A 17,717-nucleotide genomic window follows, 5' to 3' on the forward strand; every position below is an offset into this window, starting at 1 on the left:
TGTTCGATCAATACTCCCTCTGCTAGGATATTCGGTTTCTATGAATGTTGCATCCCTTGACTCTATCTCAGTCACTGAGCCGTCATCATTTTCACCAATGAAGACATACCCCTTAGAGTTCTCAGAATATCTTGTGAAGATACACTTTTTGCCCCTTGGTTCTAGCTTGTCATATTTATGGGAAGAATCACGAATATAGGCCGCTGACCCCCATGGTCTTAGGATGCTTAGATCCGGTTTGCGGTTTGTCCATGATTCATAAGGGGTTGTAGTGATTGATTTAGAAGGCACTCGGTTAAGTATGAATGTGGCAGTTAAAAGAGCATCTCCCCAATATGAGGTTGGAAGCTCAGCTTGTGCCATCATTGATCTAAACATATCGAGGAGAGTTCTATTTCTCCTTTCAGCAACTCCGTTCTGTTGAGGAGTGCCAGGGATTGTTAGTTGCCTAACAATACCCCTTTCTTCACAGAGCTCCTTGAACTGATCAGATAGGTATTCTCGGCCTCGGTCAGTTCTTAAGGCTTTGATTCTTGAACCTAGCTGATTTTCCACTAGATTGAGATATTTTCTAAAGCACTCTAATGCCTCAGATTTGTGGGAAATCAGGTAAGTATAGCCATACCGGAAGAATCATCGATGAAGGTAATAAAATACCATGCTCCGTGACGTGCCTTAACACTCATTGGTCCGCAAATATCAGAGTGTACCAATTCAAGAGGATGGTTAGCCCTGGTTGCCTTTCCGAAAGGCTTCCTTGCGCTCTTGCCAGCAAGGCAATGTTCACACAGAGACATTTCCTTTTTGGACACGTTTCTTAGCAAACCCTCTTTTGCCAGTTTGGTCATGCGTTCTTGACCAATATGTCCTAATCTAGCGTGCCATATATCGTAATTGACATCGGAAGAAAGCGCATAGCAAGAACAAGAAAAATTATCATTGAAATTTTCTAAAACAAAGAAACCATCCGAAACATAACCAGAAACTGAAAAGTTGGTCCCATACGAAATGTCTACTGTGAAATCATGAAAAAAGACATTAAAACGAAATTTAACTAAGGAAATGACAGACACAAGATTTCGTCAGATTTTCGAAGCGTAGAGGACATTTTGCAGGACTAGGGTCTTTCCTCCATGTAGGGTCAGCTCACAAGTACCGATCCCTTTGACTTCTACTCTCGCATTGTTCCCAACATAAAGCCATCTGCTTCTTGTTGGTAACTGACGAAAATCTGTGAAGTTCCCACGATCTTTGCTCATGTGGTCTGTGGCCCCTGAGTCTATAACCCAAACAGGATTAGTTTCAGCAATAAATGCAGTGCTAGAAACATAAGAGAAATGTATTGAATCTGAATCCAATACCTTTTTCTGCTCAGGGCAGTCCTTGGCATAATGCCCCTTTTGTTGGCAAGCATAGCATTTGATGGTTGCTATGTTCCGCTTCTTTGTAGGTTTCTTGCTTTTCTTGAAGGAACTCTTTCCCTTCTTTACTTTAGGGCCGCCTTTCTTATTTTGAGAGCCTTTGCTTCTCTTGGACTGGTTTTGGGAGGTTGCCCCTCCCTTTCCTTCAGTTAAATATGCCTTACTAACAGGCTTCACAGTTTCCATCCGATCATCCTCCAGTTGGAGGTGGCGAGCTACATCAGCAAAGGTTTTTATACTCTCATTATGAGTAATGGTGTGCTTCATGGTATCCCAACTTGCTGGGAGAGATCTCATGACAGCTTGAATCTGTTGCTCATCAGATAAGGCGCCTCCGGCTTCCTTAAGCTCCCTGATTAAGTTTTGCATTGCCCTTAGGTGATGCCTTATGGGAGTGTTAGGACCCAGCTTGAAATTATCAAGTTTGATGGTGAGTCTCCTAAGCCTCGCAGCAGAGGTACCGTCAAATTCGGATTTCAGTGCTGCCCACATGGCAAAGGCTGAAGGGTGTGTTTCGAATTGCACCAACACATCATCAGTCATGGCACTCAGCATGGTAATTCTAGCGATAGTGTCCCTTCTTTTCCAGGCCGCGTAGCCGTCCTGGTCCCTTCACGATGCATTCGCCTTAGGCTCTGGAAGAAAAGTAGTCAACACATCAGTGACTTCTTGTTCTTCGAGGACATACGATATCTTACGACGCCACATGCTGTAATTGTCTCCGTTCAGCTTGTCACCTCCTACGAGGTCAGCTATAATGGACTTGATTCCTCTTTGAGACATCGTGCTATCACATAGACAACAATGCATTTTAGTACGGTATGCAATACACACACTTTATTCAAGTAGGTCATAGGTCGTCCGGATAAGAGTCTCACCATTTTCATGATCAGGAGACAATTAGGTTGGCTCCCATCCCATTACTCCTGGTTAGTCTCTTACCTTTCTTACCTCTGACTTTCCTTGAACATATCTGTAAAACCCTTTACCTTAAAAACGTTAGAACTTATCACAAAGTCACTACTATGGTAGAAAAGGAAAATCTATTAAATGAATTACTATAGTAGGAAGAAATTTGCATAATTTTGAATTCACATTTAAACCATTGCATGCAACTGAAAATCATTCATGTACATCTACTGGGCCTCCGAGCCTCCGGCCCGGGTAACAACAAACATCACATCAGCCCATCTAGATGATTCCCAACCAAATAATCTAGAGTTCATAAAACACTAGCAATGGCCTCCGGCCAACCAAAATAAGGAGATACATTCTCTCTAGTTTACAACAAGGCCGGGTAATCAAATATATCAAAAAGTAGTCCTAACTGTGGCAATATATACTAGTCATACATATACAAATGCTAGAGGCCTAAAGCTAACCAAGCTCAAGCCTCTGCGTCTCTTCCCGATGGCCCACGCCTGGAACCTTCACCTGAAAACATTGTAAACCACGGGGTGAGACAAAGTCTCAGTAACCAACCTTTCCAATACTAGGTACTACTAAATAGGTGCTCGTGAGGTGTCAAGTGGGGCAGTTCACAAGTAATATAATAACAAGATAGCCACAATAAATCATACGAGTGAAACGATGCAAATCTCCTTAACCAAATCCCTCACTTTGGGGGATTTTCAGGAGCCGAAGCCGGCCTATCCCTCACTATGGGGGACGTAAGGAGCCATAAAAGGCCTATCCCTCACTCTGGGGGACGTAGGGAGCCAAAAGGCCTATCCCTCACTATGGGGGACGTACTAAGCCAACCATCATGCATTAATGGAGGCCTTACCACGTGGTAGTAACTATCAAAAACTCTCACCAATTCCCAAATCATGCATCATGCTCAAATCATAATCAAATAGTAATTGAACATCTCATAAGTAACTTCATTCAGTGGCATATCCTTCACAAATTTCAAGATTTCATTCATCATCAATCAAAAACCCCACAAGACGGTTTTCCCTTTTTATATACAACATATAGTTTGAACATAATTACTACTTAGAGCACAAAACATAAATCTACTCACAATACCACAGAAGCAAGTACTAAAGATTGGAAAGTGGTTACCTCTCGCCTGAGCAAGGAATAATAAACCGACAATGTGGTCCCATGCACCACCACGACTCACAACCGGTCTACACAAGCACACAAACACACAACCATCATATATTAGTTTTCAACTAATAATGTGGCCAAAACAACACTTGGGGACACAAAATTTCTATCTCCCACCAACTCTACCCAACTCAAAGGGTATAAATATCAAGGCAACACTCCAAAGTCATACCAATCCATTAAAACCTTAATTCCTTTCCAAACATAAATTAAAATTCATAACCTCAAGGACCCACTATAGGAATTCTACCCCCAAATATCCCATTTGAGCAATTAAGGTTCCAACAACAAATCTACACCGATTAAACATCCAATTTAACCCTCCCTAACATAACCCAAATCACAAAACTCAGAATCAACCTCTACATTGTCATTCTCAATCCCAAATCACCTATTTCCATAAACCCTAACTCCAAAAATTCAAGATTCTTTAAATCCAAGGAAACTACACCGATTAAATACTTAAACTAACCCAATGCAATCAATTAAACTCAAAACAATCGGTCAAAAACCTCAATTCTATCACAACCTAGAAAATCCTAGGGTTCCACCAAAAATCCTCAGAAATTCCAAGAAATTCCAAGAAAGAAAGAAGATTAGAGGTTAAAATCACTTACTTGAGGTAATGGATCCTTAGAAATGCCCCCTCCAAGCCAAAAGTTCGAAACCCTAGCAGAGCTCCTCTCTCCTCCTTCAGATTTTCTTATTTTCGCATGCTGAACCCTCCCGCGACTATATAGATTCGCGACCTTTCGCTGCGGCGAACCCCAATCTTCGCCGCGGCGAACTAATCCCAAGAGGGATTACTCGCCTAAAAACCCAACTTCGCTGCGGCGAAAGCTTCTAAGAGGAAACTCTCGCTCGCCCAGAAAAACTTCACCGCGGCATACCCTTACCTTCGCCGCGGTGAAACCTTCCCGAAAGGGAAGCCTCGCTCACCTGAACAACTTCGCCGCGGCGTCCCCAAGACTTCGCCGCGGCCAAACCTTCCCGAGAAGACACTCCCCTCTGAAACTCCCGGTGCGCCGCGGCGAAGTAAACTTCGCCACGGCGAACATACCCTGAGAGGGGTACGTTCACCTATTCCTCCAACATACCTCAAATTCAACCCAAACACCAAGATCAAGATTAAATTGCTAATCTATCCTCAAAATCAACCAAAAGAGGCTATTAAAACCCGATAAAACTCAGGATGTTACAACTTATCCCTAATTGGAGTTTTCCTCCTGAAACTCCCACTCAAATAAAGCATTTGAAATAAAAAAAACTTTATTTATCGAAGCATAAATGTTTACAAAAAAATTTGGATAATCCCAAAAATAAAGTCTCAAGAGTAAACATTAAATGAAAAGAAAAAAAAATAAATGTGAACAGAAACTCATTCGTTCATGATATATTTTATCATTGGTTCTCTCAAACCCTCTTTAACATCTTTCCAGCATCTACAGAGACTTTGTTTAAAAAATGCTTCAGTAAATATGTGTCCCCTCCTCGCCAGTTCCTCTCGGTATTGGATTGCAATATTTGAGAAAAAGAGTGCGTCTTGCTCATTGACAATTTGTTTAGCATAATAAGTCAATTTTGAAAAGAGGCACTTTTGATGCTTGTATTCATCAGCATGCTTTTCTACTATCTGTTCTATTAAGTTTATGTCCTTGGGTCTGCAGACTTCTTCCTCTTGTTGGTTAGGAACACATTTCCTTTCACCACTGCTCCCCTCAGGTATATTAGAGCTTACTTGTGATTGAGGCGCTTTTCTTTTATTTGTACTTTCGGCAGCATAATAATTTGAAGATTTCGGATCATCAGAAAGAGGATAATAAGTTGGATATTTTCCAAAAGAGGAGTTAGAATTTGAGTTTGAGTTGGCCATTTCCTAAATCCAAAAAGAACAAGTTAAGAAAAATAAAAATAAATATTCAAAAACATTTATTTGCTATTTTTCGTACCCAAAAGGTCATAAAAAATAGGCACATAATATATCAATTTATTGCTCGTGATTTTAGAAATATTTTAGGTCAAACAGGGCTCAAAATTAGCCCCTCACGCGCCCTCACACGCCCCAATAAACATTAAAATTTTTTTTTAAATAAAGGGTAGGCTCGCCCACTCTCGGGACCGGCGCGTGTCACACACGCACCGCCTATCCGGCCTCTCGCCGTTACCTGACCTATTCCATCTGATTCCTTACGTCTTAAGGAGTCTATATATGTGCTTTTTATGATCAAAGGGTCCCTAGGTGGACCCCACGCGCCCACATGGCGCGTCCAAAAAAAAACCCGAAAAAAATCCTTTTTTTTCAAATTTTTTAAAAAAATGTTTTTTTTAAAAAAAATTTTGGGTCGGGTTGGCCTACCGACCCGACTTGCAGGGAGGATCCGGGTCCACAAACCCGAAACGCAGCGTTTCACTTGAAGTGAAACGCTGCATCCTGGCCAGCCCAAAACGACGCCGTTTTGGGCTGGTCAAGTTGTCCCTGACCTCCAACCGGGTCGCTCCAGATCCGGCTGGAGCTCCGGCGGGTCCGTCGCGACCCGCCATTTTCAAACAGTGATTTCTTCCCCCTCCGAGCTCCGTTTTAAGCATTTTAGGTGTCTATGAACTCGTATTTTCATGCTCTATAACTCTATGGGTTCATTTTCTTTAAAAAAAATCATTTTTAAAGACCCAAAAAAATGGTTCGAACGGCCGACGTTGGAAGCTTTAGAAAGAAGACTTCGGTCACGTTTTTGAACCTTACGGAATAATAGGTAATGTTTTCGAACTTCACTTATATAAACGGAGTGTGTATCTAAGTTTAAAACACAAGCATGAAGAGTTCGAATTGCATACGGCATATTCATGATGCAGCGGAAAAATGAGCGTGTATTATATATATGCACACATATATTGAGAGCCTCAAGAACATCTCGGCTCTGATGCCAATGTAAGATAAATAACACAATAGATCGAAAACATACCGGGTCGGATCTCGGGTCGGGTCGGTCGGATCTTCTTAGCTAACGGTTAAGCTAGACTATAAAAGTCTGAGCTTTTAAGTGCACAGCAGAGCACCTCTTTTGCAAGAAAGAAAATAAGAGAGAGAGAGAGAGAGATAGTAGAAAAGCTCTACTACTGGAGTGATTTGAACTGATGGGGGGAAGCCTCTATTTATAGCTTTTGTCAGGGATATTTTGGGTAGCATAAAAATATCCACTGAGCCCATCAGATAAAATCTGAGATAAGATGTAATATATCCTTATCTCATAATATCATGATATTTGAATTTAAATCCAGAATCAATCACAATTAATTCTAAATATATATACTTAATATATATTTAATCTACACAATATAAATTAATTAATTTAATATAAATTAATTAGATTTATATCGTAACCGATTGGATATGATTCAGGGTGTTTGACCAAGTCAAACATATCACAATATCGCTTGGATATTTGACTGATATATTATCTTTATACCCGGTCAAATAATCCGGCCCATCAAGGGCGGATCCAAGCCCAAAAATCTAACATGAGAAATTAAAGAGGTGAAGCACTGTGTAAATTTGATTAAAGAGTGACAAGGGATGATGATAACCAAAATAATTTAGGTTTTTCACTAGCGTGCGTTCACGACAACATTGAACGAAAAAAGCTACGTATCTTTTTTTTTTTTTTTGCCGTGAAAAAAAAAACTACATATCTACTTCTTAAAGTTCTTACTACGATTACCCATTTAAATAAAAAGTTGGGTTGTGATATGACTTTATAATGAGTGTGAAATTAATCGTTGAGGGGGTGTTTGAGTAAAAGTAAAATCATGATTTTTAAAGTATTTTTATAGTTTACAAAATAAATACGTAGAAGAGTTTATCTCGATTTACGAAAAAAATGCTTTTGGGGTTACCCAAACACCTCCTTAATTCCTAAAATTTTGACTGAATTACAACTTAATATACTATCTCTAGTCCTTAATATCAGAGCTAGTGGATAAATTTAAGTAGATTAAGAAAACTATTTAAGTTAGTTATTTGTAATAAATAAATGTTATCTTTTAATATGCTTGCTAATCAAGTGTATTGGCTAGAACTACCATTATTAAAAAAACTACCTTGAAAAGAAATAGATAAATATGAGAGACAAAGTGAATTGGAATATTATATTAAGAATCAAAATAAAAGTCAAACGAGCTCTTATATTATGGACCGAATGTAGTAATTCTTAACGTTTAACTCACTCAACTTAATCTCTCAAATTTTAGCCTTTTAATTCGTTTAATAAATCGGTTGATCAGTTTGGAAAAAGTAAAAATATATTATCCTTTGGGATTGAATAACAACTGAACCTGAGGGTGAGCTAACTCCAAAAAGCCATCTTCAATTCGAATTGTAGGCTGCAACTGACTTACATGAAGCCAGAATTGCTAGTAATTGTCAGTTATCCATACCGTGGTGAATTCGTTCCGCAACTAATCTCTATTATTGGTGAGCTTAAGTCCTCATCCTCAGTAGTTTGGAGGAGATAATTTTTGCTGTTGGCAGCCTGCTCATTATGCTTACCGAAAGGGGAAAAAAAAGGGTAGAGATTAATCAGAGCAAAAGATAAATGCTTTTCAAGTAGATTTAGGAGATACCAAAAAACTACAAATCAAAAGTGATAACAGTTATGATGACTTCCCTCATCTAAATGAATAATAAATCATACTGTTGACATGCACACACAACTCAGGTCAAAAAAAAAAAAAAAAAGACATGCACACACAAAAACATAAAATTTATTGATTCAAATTAATTAATAAGAAGAGTGAGAGTAAGGCGTGAAGTTATATATTTGTGTTACAGTGAAGATAGCTAGGAAGCTACTGGAAGAGATTACCAAGAAGGCATACATATAACTAAGCAGCCTTAGGAATTAGGATGGTCCAGCTCCAGAGTCCAGAGCAAAGCAAAGCAAAGCAGAAGCTTTCAAATATTATGTATTTGGAAACAGAAAGAAGGAAGGACCACACTAGCGATAGGGTTACGGAGGTAGGGAGAGATCATGAGAAATAGTTACAAGTTTCAAGCATGGCCCTCTCTCTCTGTTGCTGTTCTTAATGATGCTTCACAGACACCCCGCCATTTGTGCTCTGCTCCTTTTCCAATCTCCCATGTTTTTATATATTTAATTTCCCTCACTATTCATTTATATTTTTTTACACAAAAGAAAGAGGCTACTACCTCGTAAGACTTTTCAAATCATTACAATAATAAAGATAAAATTCCAATATGACCGTTGTTGTCTTCGTGTGTGTATTTATTTAATACTACCTCCGGTCCTAGTTGATTAATTTTAGAAGATTAAAGAAAGAAGTCAAGTTAGTTATTTGTAATAAATATGTGTTGTTTTTCCTAAAATATTCTTACTAATCAAATGTATTGGTTAGAGCTACTATTATTAGAAGGACTACCTTGAAAAAAGAAATATAAATATGAGAGACAAAATAGATTGGGGTCTTATATTTAGAACCAAAATAAAAGTCAAACAAGATCTTATATTAAGCACCAGAGGTAGTATAATTTAAATTTTTATTAATAAAAATAATAAAAAATTTTAATATGTCACACTATTTATATGTTATGATTTGTTTTTAAAAACGTGTATGATTCATGTGACCAATTTATTATATTTTTAATGTGCATTATTGTTGAAGAAATCATAAATAATGCAACAATCTAAAAATATGTAACAATTGAAAACTTGTTCAAAACATATTCGGTTATGTTCCAGCCATAAGAATAAAAGAGCTATGCAAATAAGACCGATCAATGAATTTTTAGCTTGATATATACTCCTTCCGATCTTTAATATAAGACTTAATTGAATAATTTAAGTAGATTAAAGAAACTAGTTAAATTATTTATTTATAATAAATAAGTGTTGTTTTTCCTAATATATTTTTACTAATAATGTGTATTGACTAGAACTACCATTATTATAAGAACTATTTTGGAAAAAAGTTGATAAATATAAAAATAAAATAGAGTCTTATATTTATGATTAAAATAAAATTCAAATGAAACTTTTATATTAAGAACCATAAATAATATATTAATATAGACATATGATAAATTAAAATAGTTCTTTCAAAGGCGTTAGCAGAATTTATTTTTCTTCATGAAAAAAAAAAAAACTGAAACCTTTGTACTTATAACCTATTTTACCATAGTCATCAATGCCTGTTAGGCTATTGAGTTTTTCAAGATTAATTGCATTTTGTACCAAGAACATATTTTCTTTCATATTCCCTCTTTTTTTTTTTTTGCCAACAATATTCCTTCTTTAAATTTCTACTTTTTGCAATAATTAATAAGGAAAAATAATATAAAAAGAAGTTAAAAATTACAATATTCTAATTTAAGCACCTAAGAATTCAAAATCCCAAAGGAGGAAGTGGTGCCTAGACTACTGTCTTGCAAATATATTCAAATAACTAAAATGCCCTCATATCATATTTTAAAGAAAAGCTATCAAATTTGTCAATGTCATTATATTTCTTGTTATTAGCTGTTTAATAATTGTTATTGTCAGTTCACAACTTGTTAATAATTAAATAAATTGTCATTGCCAATATGCTTTTTGTCATTTGTTGTTCAATACTTGTCATTACTAATGTATAACTTGTTAATAAACTCTGTGATATAATATTATTTTTATCATTTAACTATATTTATAAAATACTTAATTAGGCATTACTTCTTCTGTAGGGATTTTGAAGTTTGAGATGCTTGAATTGAAATATTACAATTTTTAATTTTTTTATATCATTTTCCCTAATAATAATTAGATGATTTAATAATAATTTGGCGTCATAATCTCTTGTGAGTATAGGCGGTGGGCGAACGTGATTGCCCTACGGGTTGGCCTAAATCCAAAAATGCGCGCAATGCGTAATGCACCCCCCCCCCCAAAACACTTTCTCTGACACTACCCTCCAAATCCAAACCCGTCTAAAAGGATTCTGACGTCATCCTGGGCCTATGGCCCAATGAAATTTGGCAAGCGGCGGAGGAACAGGACCACCCTTTAATTTTTGTAATAAAATATCCTCAAAAATAAAAAAAAATTATCATTCCCTTCCTTCTTTCTACTCCACGCTCCTTCCTCGCTCGTGAAATATACTCTCCATCCCCTTCTTTCCTATGCATTATACTGGAAATAATCAATGACAGAAAATTTTTTTAGGAGACGTGTCTACATTAAATATCCAAAAATACTTTGAACAGTATTATCTTAATAAGATTATATATGTGCTTATAATAAAAATAACAAAAAAAAAATTAATTTGAAGGTTTGTATAGTTTCATCTTATTTTTAATAAAGTTTTTATAATTTTTTCTTACGTTCTTATAGTTTCACCTTATTTTAATCAAGTCCTATAGTTTTTTATTATATACTTATAGTTTCACATGATTTTTAATTAGGTCCAAATAAATTTTTTATCAATTATCTAAAACTATGTGATCTGATTAAAATCATGTAAATTATAAAAAACCGGATAAAAAGAAAAAAGTATAGAGATCTAATTAAAAATTAAGTGAAACTATATGGACTTGTATAGATTAAGTTGTCCTAAATGATATTGATGTATGCATTGAACTCGTAATAATAAATAACGCAAAAAATTAATCTAAATAGAATTTTATTTGATTTTTAATTAACTCTTTTTGTAGTTTTTTTAATAATGTTACGCTCTTATTATTTCATTCACCTGATTTTAATTTGATCCTTGTACTTCTTTTTATGAGGTCTGTATAGTTCACATATTCTTCATTAGGTCCCTAAAGGTTTCTTCTCCTTTTATTAATCACCTGAAACTATAGGGATTTGATTAAAAATCAGATATAATTATAAGGACCTAATAACTATAGGTACATGAGGATAGGCGAAACTATGGACTGCAAATTATTTTTTCCTCAATAATATTCATTTATACCACAGAAAATGATCCACTAAACGTGCAGAATCGCTTTGAAATGTGTGCGAAGTTCGTGGATCTTCTGATGAAAACTCGATTACGACTCGTAAATTGACTGCTTACACATGGGATTTAACTGTTTATGTCGATTGAAATAGAATATATAAAGGAAAATGCTACTTATTTGAACATGACAGCAAAATGAAAGCACACCAAAAAGGAGAAATATATTTTCGTTTTCATGAATGTAATATGTCGTCTTAGGAGAGCAATGAACGTAAGAACGAAGCATCTAAATATTAAATTTGCAAACAGGACTAAGTAGTGTAGGAGAAAAAATGTGGCAAAAGTTGTTAATTACCAGGATCCAAACTAAACGCAAAAGTTTTTCGTTTTATTTCTCTTCTTCTTTTGCAGTTTTAATTTGCGCGGTTTACAGACTTGAAAATAATTCGGCTTGCAGCATCAGACTTCACGTAATGTACGTGCAAGACTTGCTATCTAGCTCCCCCCCTCCTTATGATATCTGATTGTTAATATGTGATTTTAGCTATCGGCAATATAAGAAAACTGCAGACAAATTCCTCAATTCGATAAATTGCATGCCCCTCCCTATGAAAACATTAGTTTAAGAAGAATGTAATTCTAATTCTCTACTATATAACAGGTTACCAGAAGAAAAGTTGCCACACGAGAGGGTAGGGTTTCTGCTATGTCTACTTCTTTCCTTGCAATATTATTACTTAAAGGCGTAACAAGAAAAATATTGCAAGAGTGAAACTAAAAGTTTTTCCTTTTCAATCTGAGTTATTCATTATTTGGCGCTTGGATTAATAATTAATATGAATTAAAATAAATTTAAGTGGATGACAATTCAATAATAAAGCTTTGTTAACATGGTTTTGTTCATTTATAGAGCCATCAATCTTATAATCTTACTTAAGAAGCATCAAATTCCTTGTGGTCATAAATTTTATATATATTGGATCCCTTCAGTTCTATATATAAGAGAATTTTTAGGGATATTCTGTTCCAATTTATAAAAATCACTAATAATTTGTTTAAAATTTTTAATATCATTTTCGTTTTCTTCTTGTATTAATCATATGCACACTCACTCTTTTTATAAATAAGGATATTTTTAGAAATAAAGTTATATCATATATATTGTCTTGAATTAAATTTTTAATTTATTAAATGTGTTTATTTATATCTTATGAAATTAAAATACACGAGGAAATATCAGTGAGAATGTGATTAGTTGATGAATGATAATTAGGGTTAAAATAGACATGTGAGAAGAAGGGAGAAAAGAAAGGTGAAAGCGCGTGGACGTGAAAAGGAATGCAAAATGGAAAGAAGAGGGGAGGAACGAGACTCCGATCGGTGGAGTACTTTAATACACCAATAAATATTGAATTAGATGGGCAGACATTGGACCACTCCATCTTCTTCTCTCTTTCACACCCTTCCCTCTCTTATTTTAGCAACATTTTTCATCTCTCTCTTCTTCCCTATTCCTTTCATCTCTCCCTAGTTGCTCTCTCTCTCTCTCTCCCTGCGAGTTCTCATCAGCTTCGGAGAAGAGAAGCAGCTAGCTAGCTAGCTATCAGCTAGCAAACCTAGGCACACAGGACCCACAATAACCAGACGATCCCAGACACTGAAACCCATCTGAAAAAGCCTGGAAAAGACTCCTACTTAGGAATTTTCTCTCGGGATTCGTTCCCGTCCTAATATTCCTTCTTTTTCTCTTAAATTAAATCCCTCATGTCGCTGTGAAATCAATATCAGATACACGCGCAGATGAAGCTAGCTAGTTTGATGAAGATGGAGCTGTGAATAAGATTCCCAGGTTGTGGCTGTGAGCGACTACTATCATGTGGCGGCTCTTGGTGTTTGTTTTATAAGTTGCAGGCAAAGGACGATATTTTTCTTTTCTGTTGCCCCTGGTCCTTCCTAAATCCTAAGTACTCAGTTCAGAGAGACAAGGTCAGTTTTGTTGACGATATGTATTTGACAATTATTGTATTCCATTAAAATAGTCCTTCTTCTTCTTATTTATCTATTTATTTATTATTTGTATTAAATAGTCGGGTGAGAAATAATTGAGGGAATTTCCATGGTTTCTTTCTTTCCTTTTTTTTCTAATTAAAAAAATTTAATTGGCCATTGCACGAAGTCTAATTTGGTTGTATTTTTATGTTGCATTGACCCACACTTCTTCTCCCAGAGAGAAGAGAGAGAGAAATATCAATGATGATCACAGCTTGAGGGTCATCATCACCCATCTGGTCTTCTTCTACTTGTGAACAGATATAACTCTATCTTTTTCTTCTTGCTTGCTTTATTTTTCATGGGACTCTCCTTGTTTGCTTATTAACAGAACTCGTCCGATAAAAAAGCTCCCCCTCCACTAACCACCGTCCGTCACCACGCTCTTCCTTTTCCGGTAAGATCTTATTCTGTGTCTCTGTCAGTTAATATCTTCACAAGAATTCTCTCCACCTTTCTAATCTGGGGCAAATAGGAATTTGGTGTTACATATCATATATATCGGTATCGATCACCTTTGATGCTTTTTAAAGGTACTATCTGGTGAAAGATCAGTCGACGATAGTTATGAAACCTGGGCTGGAGAAACTACATCTCATGCACTTGTGATAAAAATAAGGAACTACTGATTGATGGCTGGAGAGATGTGTGACGACAAGCCCAGGGAGATGGTATCATCGTCAGCTGGATTCTGCTACTCCGAGGTATCAACGGGCAACCCAGGGATCCAAAGCCATATGGGGAATCATCAGATCCAAGGGTTTGAATCCGACCCGGACATGTTCAGCCTGACGGCGAGCATGGACATGATTGGCTTCCCCAAGAATCTTCAGCAGCAAAGTGAAAGTAACAGCCTCGTTTGGAAAAGCTTTCTGGGTAATAAACCCACCCACCACAATCCGGGTCCTTCTTCTTCCAAGACGACCATGAATAATGAGTCTGGTTCCACCAATTTCTATCAGTACACCAAACCAGATTTCACATCCAACGATAATGATCTGATTGTAGGAGGAGCTCCAAATCATCATGATTCTTCGTCTACCGCTTGGCCAGATAACAGGTTACTTGTGGATGATTCTTCTTTAAGGTGTGTGTTCCCTTGCGAAGGAAACGAAAGGCCCAGTCAGGGCCTTTCGCTCTCTTTGAGCTCCAATAATCCCTTAAGCATTGGGTTACAATCTTTTGAACTAAGACAGACCAACAACCACCACCATCATCAGAACCAACCGGACTTTGTTTCTTCAACTAGTGGAGACAAGTTATTGTTGGGAAAATCAGTGAATCATCCTCATCATCATCAACAACAACAAGAAGCTGGTAATCTGTATCAAGGCCATTTTCTGCTTAAGAACTCCAAATATTTGGTTGCTGCACAGGAACTTCTCAACGAGTTTTGCAGTCTGGGAACGAAGCAAAGTGACATAGTGAAGCAAAAGTCGTCATCAAGTCAGAAAAACCAACAGTGGGAAGATGATAACGGAATCGGTCCCTCCAAGAAGCATCCCGTTGGCTCTCTAGAATTTATCGAATTACAGAAAAGAAAGACCAGACTACTCTCCATGCTTGAAGAGGTATTCAATTACAATATTCCCAACTTTCTTATATTTCTTTTTTAAATTTATTCTTATATCTATATATATATATATATATATGTTCGAAGGTTGAGAGGAGATACAGGCACTACTGCAACCAAATGAAGGCGGTGGTGTCGTCGTTTGAGGCGGTGGCCGGGACCGGAGCTGCGAGGGTTTACTCGGCGTTGGCATTGAAGGCGATGTCGAGGCATTTCAGGTGTCTGAAAGATGGGATATTGAGTCAGATAGAAGTGGCAAGAAGAGGCATGGGAGAGAAAGATCCAGTTGCACCAGGAACAACAAGAGGTGAAACGCCAAGACTCAGAATCATAGACCAAGCTCTCAGACAACAGAGAGCTTTCCAACAAATGAGCATGATGGAGAGTCATCCATGGCGACCCCAAAGAGGCCTTCCCGAAAGATCCGTTTCAGTTCTTCGAGCTTGGCTTTTCGAGCATTTTCTTCATCCGTATATACATCTCTCTCTCTCTCTTCTCTGTTGTTTGGTCTTATTCTCTTGTGTTGTGTGATTGATGGAGTGAAGTAATACTAATATAAGTAGGCTAAAAGTTACGTTTTGTGAAAGAATCAATGTTTTCTCCAAAGCTAAAAGGAAAACAAACAAGTGGCAGTTCATGTGGGGGATAGCCTCCCTATTTGTGTTTTTCTCGTATAGAATCTTATTCATATTTGCTTTGCAAAAAAATGCTCCGTTTTTGTACGTTCTGTGCATCACCATTCAGATTCCATCTTTCGGTTTTTTGTCTCTTTAATCATTTCTTTTCTTTTCTTTGTCTTTTTTTAATCCGTAGGACCCATTAATTCCTGTCTATTTTATGATTTTATCTCTTACGGCCATTAAAAGGTCATACCTTTTGCAGGTACCCAAGTGATATGGATAAACATATCTTAGCTCGCCAAACTGGTCTCTCAAGAAGCCAGGCATGTTCATTAATTATCTTCCTTGATTGATTTATTTACTCATTCATTTCATAATAATTTTCCATTCAAACTATGAAGAATTTAATACTACCACAAGTCTTCAACGAAATAAAAAGATAACATTAAAAGACCGGGTCTGATTATTATTGCTTATATATTGTTATGATTTCTGTACGTCATTGGAAACCCTCGTTTGGTGACACGTATATTTAATTCCAAAGCAGGTGTCAAACTGGTTTATTAATGCAAGAGTGAGGCTGTGGAAGCCAATGGTGGAAGAGATGTACTTGGAGGAAACAAAAGAGCCTGAAAACAACATGGCCTCTTCTGAGGGGGTCACTGATCCCGCCGTGGACGACAACATCTTGACCTGCAGCCGGAACCTCGATAACCCACCTCCGACAACGCGTCTGGTAGATCAAAAGCCGCTCCAGAACCACCGGTTGCTTCGAATAGACTCCGAGTGTGTGTCTTCTATCATAAACAACAACCCAGATCACAAAAACGAATCCACCAAGAACAATAATCCGCAAGATCACCAGTGTGGTACATTTGGAGCTGGAGAGCTTGACTTTTCATCATACAACACTCACAACTCTGCAGCTCGCATGGTTTCTTACAGTAGTGAGAATGGGAATAATAGTAATCAGAACTATAACAGTGGAGGTGTTTCATTGACGCTAGGGTTACAGCAGCACGGAGGAAGTGGGGTGAGTCTGGCGTTTCCTCCGCCGTCTCAGGCGTCACTGTTCTATCCAAGAGATCAAATGGAAGATTGTCAACCTGTTCAGTACTCGCTTTTGGACGGTGAAGCTCAAAATCTTCCTTACAGAAATTTAATGGGTGCACAGTTGCTCCATGACTTGGCGGGATAGATGCTTCAGTACTTTAATTAGATAGGTACTAATATATATATATATATATATATAGTTATATACACACACACTTGTCACTTGTTAAGCATCATTTACATTAATTAAGGCTACATATATAGTTTGATCTTTTGAACCATGTGCACTCTCTCAGGGCTCGTCTGATTTGGAATTGGAATTGTCAAGTGATTGATGATGCAAAGATTATATACGTATTTCATTTAATGCTTTCGTTTATACGTGACGATTGTTTGAAAGGATGTGTTATGAGCACAAGTCCAAGAAGAGAGTTCAATTCCAAAAAGATTAACTTGTTGGATAGAAAAGCCCCTAACTTATAAATCACATTTCTCGATATGAAACTTATAATAGGATGGTGTTATGTTTAGATGAGAGCTTATTATCTATGACAGTGTATTATAATTGTCGTTGGATAGAAAACGAGAATAATTAGAAGCGGGAAAAATCAGAGATAGTTTTGGAGGGTGTGGTCCTAAGATTCACACAAGGACTGGGGAGGATGATACACACACACATATTTACAACATGTATATATATATGGTGCCAATAAGAAAGGGAATTGCTTTATGGGACGTCAACTTGAGAGGATTGATTTTTTGTGCATGCAACGCACTTTCTTTTTCTGCCAGTGATGAAAAGATACCTTTTCAATTTCAGTGTGGGAGGCATTTGGATTTTGAGAGGAGAGTAGGCCTTTATATATGCCCTTTAATTTCAAGAATCCAACTTGTCTATTTGAAAGATCCACCAACAAATTCCATCTCATCCATCCTCCC

General features: G+C 36.9%; 1 protein-coding gene across 4 annotated transcripts; it reads left to right on the plus strand.

The window, feature by feature from the left end:
• Positions 1-659: 659 nt before the first annotated feature.
• On the plus strand, positions 660-17,157 carry LOC114757515 (homeobox protein BEL1 homolog). 4 transcript variants are annotated; one of them, XM_028946592.1, is made up of 7 exons: positions 12,958-13,469; positions 13,711-13,771; positions 13,864-13,929; positions 14,066-15,103; positions 15,193-15,575; positions 15,988-16,048; positions 16,273-17,157. In XM_028946592.1, exons 4-7 carry the CDS (start codon positions 14,165-14,167, stop codon positions 16,921-16,923), a joined length of 2,034 nt encoding a protein of 677 aa, XP_028802425.1. In that variant the 5' UTR covers positions 12,958-13,469; positions 13,711-13,771; positions 13,864-13,929; positions 14,066-14,164; the 3' UTR covers positions 16,924-17,157. The 4 variants fall into 4 exon arrangements, with proteins under 4 accessions (XP_028802426.1, XP_028802425.1, XP_028802424.1 ...); XM_028946591.1 differs by having other exon boundaries at positions 13,711-13,929; XM_028946590.1 differs by lacking the exon at positions 13,711-13,771.
• The last annotated feature ends 560 nt before the right edge of the window (positions 17,158-17,717 follow it).

The sequence above is a fragment of the Neltuma alba genome, unplaced genomic scaffold, assembly GCF_004799145.2.
Source record: "Neltuma alba isolate B1F8T4 unplaced genomic scaffold, ASM479914v2 tig00010603_pilon, whole genome shotgun sequence".
NCBI lineage: Eukaryota > Viridiplantae > Streptophyta > Magnoliopsida > Fabales > Fabaceae > Neltuma > Neltuma alba.